At 37.1% G+C, this 13566-nt stretch overlaps 1 protein-coding gene across 1 annotated transcript; it reads left to right on the top strand.

Moving 5' to 3' along the window:
• The first annotated feature begins 5685 nt into the window (after positions 1-5685).
• MS3_00005652 (uncharacterized protein) lies at positions 5686-10296 on the top strand. The gene is made up of 2 exons (XM_051213741.1): positions 5686-6131; positions 6167-10296. The coding sequence occupies exon 2, from the start codon at positions 6374-6376 to the stop codon at positions 9548-9550; it is 3177 nt and encodes a 1058-aa protein (XP_051069742.1). The 5' UTR covers positions 5686-6131; positions 6167-6373; the 3' UTR covers positions 9551-10296.
• The last annotated feature ends 3270 nt before the right edge of the window (positions 10297-13566 follow it).

Here is a 13566-nt window from a genome sequence, read left to right on the forward strand (position 1 = left end):
TTAACTGAGTTAAATGAGAATAAACCCGATTGCACGTTAGTCGCTATAACCCATAAACATTATTTGACTACTGCAATTAATATTCTATTCCAGCCATAATGCAGTCAGAACATAGAGTTTAGGGCTGGTCTCTCAAAGATATACTCTTGTTCGTCACATTCAAATCAGTCTCACTCGCTGTCGTGTCTTAGTGCGGCTTCTTAGCAAACGAGGTCGAGCCCCTCTCTCCCAAACCACACAAACCACGCTAGACTTCAAGACCAAAAACGAGATACAAATACGCTTATCTCGCCTCCGTAGTCACTATTCTGTTCCTCTGATCATCCTACCAATGCATATTTAACGATAACTCGACGCATCTGGTCACAACGCCAACGACGACGTACACTGACTTCTCATTTTACGATCATCATCAATCGCAGTATAGCAATGAATATCACCTGTCGATGGAGTTACCATTTCACGGCTTGATGGGTCTTATCCTACGAACATAAAATCCATGTATGTAAATTCGAATCCATTAATCGGCAATCGACACTATATACTCTACTGTGGCTTATCATAACGTGTCCATATTTCACTGTTCCTTATCCTTATTTTCAGTCGGCACCACAGACCAATTTGTTATATTCTACCTAACTGATTTCCACAACTTATCTCGCTCTCATACCCATAAACGATTCATAACTCTTTTCACGGTATTTTGAATCTCTGATACTATCGCGTTACTTTATCGTTCGGACAATCATGACATAAATGCATGTTAATTTTTTGTACGCTCACTTGTTCGCTAGAAATCACATCCTAACATTTCATTTTTGTCCGCGTCTTTACGATATTCACGTACTTTGTAAACATAAATGACACTTGCCTATTATACACTCACCTCTCACTTGATACTGTACTTTATTAGGTATGAAATACATTTTGTCCCTAATTATTGTTAACGTTAACCACATACCACCTCAGTGATATTTTCGAGAGCAGACATTTTGCAAATTAATGTTCTATTTTCTACAGTGGGGCTTGATAGGAGTTGGTACTATGTCAAGCTCACATAGGATATTCTAGATTCTGAACCGATCAGTCTATTCATTCAAATCAAGCCACATTTTTACCATGTCACTTATTCACTCATCAACCTTGACTGTATTCATGTGAGCGTATGTGTGTGCCTTTCTCATCTTACTCAACACATGTCTGTAACTTATTTTTGTCTGATTATGAATGTCGATCCACGCTTGGTTAAATCAAGATGGCTCAGTCGCCTTCTCCAACACGCGCCATTTCTCTTCGTTTCTTCGATCGTTTGTCTGGATCAATGATTGTACGAAATATACTTGTTCGAAACCCATTCTCTTATTCGACTTATTCAATCCCTTCATTGACTAACCCGATCTACGTCGATGATTGCATACGAGGAAAGCTGACAAGTATGTTTCGATAAGAAGCAGCAAACGATCTACCTGCAGTCAGATCATATGGCCACAAAAGTGGTTTGTTCTCTCCTACAGTAGGCTCTTGCTGATGATATCCCGCCAACAGGCATTTGGCATTTTGCATAGGAAATTGTTGTCAATTGACAAACCTGAGTTTCAATCTCGTGGGCTGTGGGATCGTGGATGCGCAATACTGAGTAGTCCCATACTAGGATGAAACGGCAGTACAGTGTTTCCAGGCTTTCCATAGTGGTCTACCTTCAATTGCCTCATGATTTCGATCAGTGATATTTACACACCTATCAAAATATTAAACGTAACGAAACAAAATCAAATATTGTGCAAACAACTCAACATCTCACCACCACATTCTCAGTACTAACTAAATGTGAGTAGTATGGTGAATTGATGAAAATTTGTCAATGAATTGACGTCTACGCACTTCCATGATTCAATGTTAACAGAACAATCCAGGGTCCTCCTACACTACAATTAAACAATACACTGTCTCGACAAACAACTGGAAACAGTTCATCTAACCGTGCAACGTCAAACCGAAACCAAAACTGGAATTCATCTTACGAATCTGTCTAAAACGTGAATTTACCATAAAGTCTTCTGAAATATTTATTATTATAATAATCTTATGTTTCATCATCAAATGTTTAGTATAGCATGTTAAATAAGTAACGATGTTATGAGTATGAAAATTGTGTGTAACTGTGATGCACTATCTAGATAGGCACCTGGTAGATCTAGATGGCTCACATTGTCAATGTAGGATGAGATTTTGGGGATTATACCACTGCGTAACCCACATGGCCACATCCACATGTCAGCCAAGGCAATAAATCTAACCACATTATATCTTGCTTCTTCAACGTTACAAACAGATCTTATTAGAAATAAATGCTGTGGATGATTCCTCCTCACAATAACAACAGGAATGTAGGAACGATGAAGTTTGTAAGCGACAACTTAAATAAGTGTGTAAATGATGTATTAAATGCATGAACTTCACATCTAACCAGTGCACAGTGAGATTTCGCATTGAACGGTAAATCGGTTATCCCACCCAGTTCTCGTTCACTTATTTAAAAGTATATCATTCGAATAAAATGCGTTTGTCGTGTCGTTCGTTGACTTCGAGTTGTTAGACGTTTATGAGTTACAGTGACATTAATACATGCATGCTCATCTGTAAAAATGATGAACTCAGTATGAATAAACTGTAAATCATGGGAGTATCACAGTTTGTCAACCACTTTCGAATTCTTATAAACGCTTTCCTGAAACCCATATAATCTCCCTATACCATATCGAAAAATCAACTCCACTTGTATCTCTTATAGAGTTACTGACAGTAACAAGCTGACACAAGGGGGTAGAGTTGCTAAAAATATCTAACCAAATTAAACAAATTAAACCATTTTAACTCTGTCCTCCAACTTCAAGAAACAATTATCAAGTCTCATGATGAAAGTCGAGATTTGTCGGAAATCACGAGGCAGATGTCCCTTCTAATAACTCCAGCAACAAGTAATATAGGTGCATGAAACTTCGAGATAATATGGGAGAGCGGAAGGGCCAACCAAATAGCAACAGAAAAAGGCGATACAACATAACAGTACTCAGAATCAGTGAAAACCATTGAACTCGAGTTGGACAGCAAATGATGCTGTATTCCGGTCTAAAAGAGGAAAATGCTCCATACACTCAACGAATCTCTCTGATGTTGTCCAAACAAACACGAAATGCACTCATTGAGCGGGAATCTCATGCATCCTAAATCATCAATGCATCCTTCAAAACACAGGAGGAGGCAATCATAATGAATGTTATCCAATGTTGTGCACTCAACAATGATAACGATGACGACGATAAAGATCAGTTCAACGAGAGGCTGCAATCGATCATAGTGAAGTGTCTATGGTAGTAGCTGATTATCCTGATGGGAGGGAGACCTAAACACCAATGTAGGAATGGACACTAACGGTTGTGGGGATATCATGGGACGATATGTAATGTGGAGTGTGAGAAAGGAAGGAGAATGGTGATAAATTTGCATATCTATGTGCATTCAACAAAGTGGTTGTAGGTGGCACAATATTCACACACAAACGCATGCACAAGGCTAATTCGGTCTCACCAGACCACACCATGGATAACCAGATAGATCATATTTGCTTCCGTAAAACATTCGCAAGGACAATGGAAGTGTTGGGACGCCTTCCGATAACTACAGAGGACCTAAGGGGGACAAAGAGTTTCCATACAATCAGAACATGATGAAGCTTTCTAGAATGTCGACGTGTTATGCTACTACTGAACCGTTGCATAACACGCCTCTCTGCAGATTGGCTGAATTATAATATTGCTATAAAACACACTAATATACATATAAATATCCATGATTTTCTGTACATTTTTATTCTTGACCAACAAGCACTTCTCCAGTCTTCTTCTGTCTTCTTATTTACGACTGTTGGGCGTTCTATACGTTCGAGTATCGTAGTTATATGTCGTATTCTACGTTAATCAAGTAGCGGACTTAACAGGAAGACGTAAGAACGAGGAGAAGATATGACATAGCTTTATATCACTACCTAGTTGTGGCCAAGATGAAACTGAAGCTAATGAAACGCTGGACAACTTGAGAAACCAAATTACAGAAGTTCAATATAACCTTCTCTGAAGTGAACGGTACTGGGTCCAAGTCTCAGGGTGATCATCAACTCTGAAATGCAGGTTCATACAGCTGATGAGTCACAAATAGGTCTAAATGCGTGTCCTGGATTCCACTGCTTGCCACCATCCGTCTTTGTTTATAAAGCTTGTGACTTAAGGCAATATCGAGGCAGTCCTCACAGGATGCACATATGCCAACAAGAAACTGACCAATTGCAGTCCTAAACAACAATGGGAAGATACAAGCAAATAATACCAAGTGAAATAAACAATGTTGTTTGCTCATTTTGTGTATTTATCGGACAATGCACATTTTCAAATTGTGTCGATAACTCTTCATACCATGAAAGAATATTTAAAAACAATTTAGTGAAGTAATGTTTCTTTTCGGTGATATCACCTATTGATATTGTACAACAATATTGATTGTAATTTAGTAAACAGAAAAACAATTGGAGAGTGCATTCACCAAACGGTATGTAAGAGTATTCAAATGTGAGTAAGGGACTGTTACGTAATAATTTGTAAGTCAATGAGAAAAATCAAGATGAAAATAATCATTCACAGATTTGAAATCTGATAATTATCTGGCAGACATCGAGAAAAAATGGAGGAGTAAATGTTGTCGTCCGAAAATGTAGGTTATTGTCGCAAACTAACATCGTCTGGAAAAGTAGTGAGTGGATAAGTACATAGTTTATCTATTGTGCAGTCATCAGTCGAGTTCAAATTGAACAGGTGACCAATCTCCATCATTTGTAATAATTATCTAATTTATGTTAGCATATAATGACAAAATAACTTCAAATAACTAGAAGTCGATTAGAGGTGTTTGAACATGAGAATGATGTCGTCAACCGAACTGAATGATGATCATCATCGCAGTAAATGCCACGATAACTAGATGAATATTTTAAAAGTTGTTGTACTCTCCACCTGCTCACTTATTAAACATTTTCATAATTTCTAATGACAAATTTGAGTAACATTTGACAGTATTACTTGCTGGTATGCAATATCATATGTGAAGGAAGGAGGAACACTCATTTGAAGACAAAATCGATGTGGTGAATCTGTGTGATATCACAGACAAATGATGTGATATTATCTGCTTATCAACATCTTACATATATAAAACATAGATCAGGAGAGAGAGATGAATGATCCGATCAAAATACTCCATAAGTACAATCACACTTATCTGTAGATGATTTTGAGTATTTGACTATTTGTTATAAAATATCTTCATCAAATTATAGAATAAATGGAATTATAGACAATATTATTTGAGAATATTTTCTATAGATATTTAATCGATGATTAATAAATCTCAAATATTTCACTGTATTGCAAATAATGAAGGAGCTCTGAAAATGATAATAATAATAATAATAATAATAATAATAATAATAATAATAATAATAATAATAATAATAATATGTATTCTGAATTTAATATTTACAGGATTCGTGCCAGTTAACATGCATTATAGATAGTAATATTGAATGTAGAGAACGAACATGTGATATAAGACTGTTTTAAGTGTTGTTAAGTTTGTTTTACATTGTTCCTACATGTTCCTTTTCTACTCTTTTGTATGTTGTTTTATACTACTTATTTACATTCAGTAGGCAGCTGTATGCCCAACAATTTTCACACTTACGTTGTAACTCAAGTTGTGCTGTAACATTCTGGAATGTTCACAGATATCTTTAACGTTTATTTTACTTATCATTGTATTTATCATTATAATCACTGTAATTTAATTACTGTAACGGTTATACACTGTTTTATGCATTTGTTTAAACGCAACAGTTTCCATATTGCTTTCTCTTGGTTCGAGTTTCGGTTGTTCATAAACTGTTATCAAATTTAGACACAGCTATCGGCTGTCTTTGGACTATCGTATGTTGTAATCATTCTTTATGTTACTCTTACAGGAAGTCTTTGCTATTTTCATTCTTGAACGACGCGTTTAAACGCCTAGACACCTCACAAGTTGAGGTTTGTAACTAAATTTTGTGTATTATTTAATAAAGAACCGCTTTTGTAGACAAATCGTTGTTTTGGAACTTCGATTTTGCGCGTATCTCAATCGGGGTCACTTGGACGCTTCGATAGAATTAACAGTTCTCAACTTTGGTCTCATTTGGTGTGGATACAGTTCTGAACTTTGGTCCTAATTGGAGGGAATACTTGCTGTAACGAATTTGGTCGGAATCCGGTTTGGTTCATTCATCCCAACGATGACTAGAACGAGAAGAATGAAGTACAACGATGACAGTTCCCAAGACACAGACAATTCCAGTGCTGAAAATATTATTCCTTCAGTTTCTAAGGTGAACTCACCTATTCCTTTAAATCTTGCCTTTGATATTGTTAAACCTAACCCCAAAGACAGTTGCTCGGTAGGAGACAACTATATAGAAACTAGACACAGTGTAGAAGACGAAGTGGACTCTAGGGAAAGGGAAGTAGAAAAGATTGAGCTGGAGATTAGAGAACTCCAACTTCGCAAGCGATTGCTAGAACTAACTCCGAACTCTTCAAACAAAGTGAGAAGACCTAGGGAGACTACCGAGTTGTCGGGGTCTCGATCCGAGGATAAAACTTCAGTAGTTACGGCAAGTCACCGATACACCAATGTACTTTTGAGCGATGAAATGCAATTCAAAGCACAGGTAGATAGTGTCAAGGCGTTATGTATGTCAGTAAGCTTACCGAAGATAGAAATCATGAAATTTGACGGGAGCCCTCTGAAATTTTGGACGTTCATGAAGGGATTCAAGGTTAACATAGCTGACAGAGTAAATGATGACACTCAGAAATTAATGTACTTGATACACTATTGCGAAGGTATAGCAAAGGATGCTATAGAACACTGTGTTTTATTACCAGAAAAGGAAGGTTATACTGAGGCAATTAAGCTTCTACATGAACGGTTCGGCAGACCACACGACATCGTAGAAGCTTTCTTAACAGAACTCTTAAGTGGATCACCATTGAATCAAGACGACATAACTGGCCTACAGAAACTGACAAGACTCATGACTAATTGTAAGATAGCCTTGTCACAGATGGGCAGGAATGCCGATCTGAATTGTTCGACCAACATAAAACGAATAGTGAAACAGCTACCACGTAGTATGCAGTTTAAATGGGCGGAGGCCGCGGACGATATTTTAAGAAAGGGGCTAGAGCCCAATTTCGATGATTTATTGCAATTCTTAGAAAAGAAAGTGTCAATCGCAACAAACACATACGGACAATTAGCAAGCGGAAGCTATAAAGCTCAAACGACATCGAACAACCGGTCGTCTTCCATAAGAGCTAAGATCCATACTTCGTCGATTAAAGGATCAGTCCATTGTGTAATTTGCTCCGATGCCCACGAAGTCACATCTTGCCCTCAGCTGTTGTCAGTAAGTCACAACGAAAAAGTAGAATTGCTGAAGAAGTTTAAACTTTGCTTTAATTGCTTAAAACCCAATCATCGAGCCACAGACTGCAGACAGCCCGTGTTGTGTGAAATTGATGGATGCAAGCGACGCCATCATAGAATTCTTCACAACACAGAACCTGATGTTAAACAAGCATGTTGTAACTCTACTCATACTACTGGGACGTATTTAGGCTTTGTACCAGTCAGACTACATGGTCCCACAGGTTATGTGGATACCTATGCATTGTTAGATAATGGCTCAGACTCGACATTACTGCTTAGTGACGTGGCAAAGCAGGTAGGAATTTCTGGTGCAGTGACAAGATTAAACATATCTTCAGTAATTGGAGCGTCATCTCAGAACGCTGAACTTACCAATTTCGAAATTGAGTCTTTAGATAAGACCAAACGAATAAAAATCGAAGGTGCATATACTATAGATAACCTACCTATTAAAAGAGCAGAAATCCCACCAACGGACTTCCAAGAAAGATGGAAACACTTGAAAGGTGTACAACTACCCTCCATAGCCTGTGACAAGGTTGGTTTGTTACTTGGTGTTGACGTTCCTGAGGCCCACTGGGTACTCGATCAGCGTATCGGAAAACCTAAACAACCCTATGCCTCACTAACTATGTTAGGATGGGCTTTATTTGGACCAACGGACCAACTTATTAAATCTTCAGTCTTCATAAACGGTTTAGAAGCAAAGAGTTCTATCGAGGATAGACCCACGCCACCCCTTTCTTTGGCCACAGTAGCGCCTGAAAACTCTTCAAATCGTTCGTTGCCGTTCATAGATGATCCTGGTTTATGCCTTAAACACTCTCCTGATGTGGCACTCTTAGTCGATAATGATGATGTACACTCACTCATAGTAGCAGCAGCCGCTGTTGAGACTGAAGATTCCAGGGTTCATCAAGGTTTACCGCCAGTTCGTTCTTCTGAATTTGACACTCCACCTGATTCAAGAAGTAACCGACTTATAGACACCTTTGATTCTGTATCTAAAGCGACAGACGAGAATCTAATGGATTTAGAACAAGTTATTTCATTACCAGCTGTTGACGATGAGTACCTTCTAAAAACTGCCAACGATCGTCATGTCGATACAGTAGTGAATATTGACCTTAGATGTATTTCTCCTCCAGACAAAATTCTTCCAACAGATAGTGGCGAGTTAATGTCATCGAAAACATCTGTTATGTTCTCTGCCGAAACAGATCTCCCTGGTGTTTCTGACGTAAACGTTAGTGCTAAGTCTGTGATACTACTACACGAGTCATCAATTAGTTGCAAAGCAACAACAACTCAGTTCTCTGCAAATACGAAACTTGTATCTCCTGTAGTGGCGTCTGCTGAGAGTTCTATTGACATCAAGCGTGATAGAGAGAATCAGAAAGATGATTGTTTTATTCAGTCTGCTGATGATGATAAGAAGTTTACGACAACTACATCCATGTCCCCTTTAGTTGGGTTAGACAAGCAGATACAACATCCATTACCAGACTTTAAGGATAGTAGAGTAGCTACAGAAATGACTCATTGGAACATAGAATGGCACCATAACACTCCCTACGCAAATCATCATCGAGTATGGGAAAGATTAATAGGAAGCATACGCAGACCTTTGAGCGCAGTATCTATGTCCTACGAGACACTCACCACCTGTTTGACTGAAGCAGAAAGAATACCTAATGATAGACCACTCTTACAGACGCGACCAAAATGGACACAAGGAAGACGAGATTTACAAGTTCGCGGTCCAGTCTTGATTATTGGGGACACTTATGCACGAAATAACTGGCCTAAAGACCTCGTGGTAAGTTTTGACCCAGGAGGAGATGGTCTATGGAAACAAGCGAAGATCAGAACGTGGAAAGGTACAATTATTAGAGACATACGTAAAATTTGTTTATTAGAAGGAGCTGACGACCGAAAAGTAGAGAATAGAGAGACTTTTCAGAGTGACTGTGGCTAGAGTAAATCGTACCATTGTCACCTCTGAATGTTTTTACGTTAATACCTAATCAGCGAAAGTAAGGAAAGACATGCTGTCTTTGGGGGGCGGTGTTAAGTTTGTTTTACATTGTTCCTACATGTTCCTTTTCTACTCTTTTGTATGTTGTTTTATACTACTTATTTACATTCAGTAGGCAGCTGTATGCCCAACAATTTTCACACTTACGTTGTAACTCAAGTTGTGCTGTAACATTCTGGAATGTTCACAGATATCTTTAACGTTTATTTTACTTATCATTGTATTTATCATTATAATCACTGTAATTTAATTACTGTAACGGTTATACACTGTTTTATGCATTTGTTTAAACGCAACAGTTTCCATATTGCTTTCTCTTGGTTCGAGTTTCGGTTGTTCATAAACTGTTATCAAATTTAGACACAGCTATCGGCTGTCTTTGGACTATCGTATGTTGTAATCATTCTTTATGTTACTCTTACAGGAAGTCTTTGCTATTTTCATTCTTGAACGACGCGTTTAAACGCCTAGACACCTCACAAGTTGAGGTTTGTAACTAAATTTTGTGTATTATTTAATAAAGAACCGCTTTTGTAGACAAATCGTTGTTTTGGAACTTCGATTTTGCGCGTATCTCAATCGGGGTCACTTGGACGCTTCGATAGAATTAACAAGTGTTCTAGTTCAAAAATTGTCTAGGTAGTACACTTTTCATATGTATTACAGTAATGAAAGACATTAGCTGGGAACTTTTCATTCTTTTTAATTGGACATTCTGTTGATGTATGAACGGTGCATTTAAAGTGATTTCCTAAGCCATAACCAATTGATTATAATTATCTACAAGTAAAGAATATAAAACGGAAGGAGAGAGCACGGAACATAAAAGGCAATAATTACTACGATAGGTTACTCAGGTCTACCATAATACATATGTCAGGTTATTTTATGATATACTATTTGTATTAGATAATATTCAAACTATTTCACGTTATCGGGAATGGTGTAAGTGTAAAGTAACAGCAGGTAGGTAGGTTTACCATGTGTATTCAGTAATAAAGATGACTAAACATTTGAAGTTCCTATAATCTCACTTGTGGAATAAGATACACATACAGGTGTAAAAACATTTAATGGATTTTCAAAAGCGAAGTAAGCATCGATGAAGCGAACAAAGGATGGAAATGATTTTATCCCATGGATAGATTGTGGTAGATTACTCCGGAGTCTGTAAAATTTGCTGGTAAATTAATTCATATGGAGAGATGATTTAGAACGTGTTTGTTTCACTAATGACAAGGAGTTACGGATGTTGTAATAAGAAATTTCTGCATATTCAATTACTTGTCTGGTTTTAGGAGATAGTCTTTTAAGTATTTTCAAGAAGAATAAGAAGAAGACTAGGTTTAGTTTGAGTCTCCTCTTCCATGAAGGGTCGAGTCCAAATTTGTTACATCTGGATTTATAATCCAACGTACAATCAGTTCCAAGAATCCGAAGTGTAAATCATCTCATCAATTTTTCCTTTATGCGAACACTACTAAGAATAAACGTGCAGTATTCTAAGAGTGGTCGAAGACATACTTTGTATATCTAAATACGTGACTCGTTGTTATAGAGGTTATGAATTATGCAACCCACAAGACATTGGGACTGTAAGGTCTGTTTCGAGACCTGTTCTGTGATTACATTCTAATTATTAATCAAAATGGGTTTACAATCAAGATATAAATGAGTGTATTTTCTACTAGAATCGTTGTCGTCGTCGTGTTTTGGGGGTTAACAAATCATCACTTATACCAGTCTTTGCGTTCTTACTTTCGCATCGTGGGAATTGCAGAGGTCCCCCTTTCCGAGTATAAGTGATAAGCGTTTTCAACATAACAATCAGCGACGACCAGACACAAAATGTAGCATTAGAAGAGCCAAGACATACATAAGTGAATGTGAAAGCACACTGGAAACATAAAAGTGAACCTTTCTCTGAATCAACATCAATGAGCGTTCAATGTTCTATTTAAGAAATATATCACAAATAGTATATTGAAGCAAAGATGAAACGAATGCTGTGCTTAATAAATATCACTCTAAATCTATTGTGACTTGAACATAAAATGGTTATTACTGCTAATAATATAGGTGTTTGTGATGACAGCGAAGTAATCGCTACTAGCTAGTTGTTATAATGAAACAAAACTACTATGCCGACTCAAGGAAGAGAACGAGACTGTAGAAGCAGACTGATTTATTTGTCAGTCAACCATTCACATCTTAGAACCTGGGACAAATATGCATCTGTTCAGGTTACCATACTCCATAAGTACAACGAGATGCAATTGTCAGAGCAAATCCCAGAGTAATAAAAGTAATAACAGTATTATTAGTAAAAGAAGAGATTGGATATAGAGATTAGGATTCGAGAACTGAAAAATTAGTGAAATAAAAAATACACATCAGGGATTCAGAAAGTAAGAATCTAAGAGAAGATACGAATTAAGTACATCTGGGTAATTGTGAACAATCCCAAACCATTTCATCTTAAGTTCCTAGCTATTGGTTATGATAATCAGGTAGATCCCAACCAGGTAGTCTACACCTGCTTACATGGCTCGATCCAAAAGTCACGGTCTTCGTGAACTGATGTCATATCTTGATTTGGCTGACTCTAGCTTTCTTCTAACCAACTACCACACCAGTCATCGTAGCGCATGTGTCCAAAACCTAGCACTCTGTTTCTCACTTCAGAGTCGCTGACTCGACGGTTCCGTGAAACATGAGCAGTAATTCGAAGAAACCTATGATCGAATACCAGTAACCTACGAATATCCTCCACCCATGATGATCACGTTTCACACCTATGAAGTAGGACTGAGCAAACTGCTGCACAGTAAACTCGTCGTTTGGTTGGAATACGTATATCTCGCCTATGTCACAAGTGACACAATTTGGCAAAAACCTTCTGAATTGGTACCGAGATTTGGTCAAGTACCGACTCACTAAGTCTGGTGGGACTTCCTAGATAAGTGGAGTTATCAACACGTTCAACTACCAAACTGCTTATCATTATTCCAGATGTGGAAGTATACCAGTCTTGATACACCATTTTACATTTCAAGGTAAAGAATTGCATCTCAAACATGTTTGCATTTTTGCTTGATGTGGTCAGAAGTCTCTAAATTTTATTAAGTCTTCACCACACAGGACCATATTATCTCTGAACTCTAAGTAACCAAACAAAAATTAATCTGACACAAAAAATATTCATGAAATAGGTATACTCGTTTAAATGTTCAATCAGTAAATAAATCTGAATATGATAATAGAGCAGTAATCGACATTAATAAGTGAATAACTTAATGTGTTTGTATAATTTACAAAATTAATAAATTAATTGTTTAAGCAGAGAAATATAATTCATCACTGACACTATACATTTGTTTTCTTCTCAACAGAATTAAAATATGATCTCACATTTTATCGAATCTTGACAAATTTCCTTAATATTTCATTATCCTTCACAGGCAACAATATCTAATTGTTAGGTGATCGAAACAGCTGATAAAACATTTTGAACCATTGAATAATTGATGTTTTCACTTTGTTTAAAACTCGTATCATAGCTTATGTAAACTGAAAACTTATAATTTGTAAAAACATTCTAATAAAATGATCAAAAACTTGAATCAATTGTCTAGACTTCCTCAACTAATACACTCAAGTTTATCACACTAACTTTACTAATGAATGGTCAGTTGCCTAGACTGTAATGAATTTAATATTGTTCAATTACTTAGTTTTGTAATTATATAGTTGGTAAAATGAACGTAGATGAAGACAACTAGAAGTGGACCCTAGTAATCACAAGGAGAGAAATAAAATTCTGAAATACAAAATAATGAGCACCCACTACATCATTCTTGACAGCAAAGATCTAGAACTGATGGAAGCCTTTACTTGACTGGACAGCACAATTGGTAAAGAAGGTGCATCTGATGCACAATGAAGGCATAAAGCGG

The sequence above is a fragment of the Schistosoma haematobium genome, chromosome 3 (genome assembly GCF_000699445.3).
Source record: "Schistosoma haematobium chromosome 3, whole genome shotgun sequence".
NCBI lineage: Eukaryota > Metazoa > Platyhelminthes > Trematoda > Strigeidida > Schistosomatidae > Schistosoma > Schistosoma haematobium.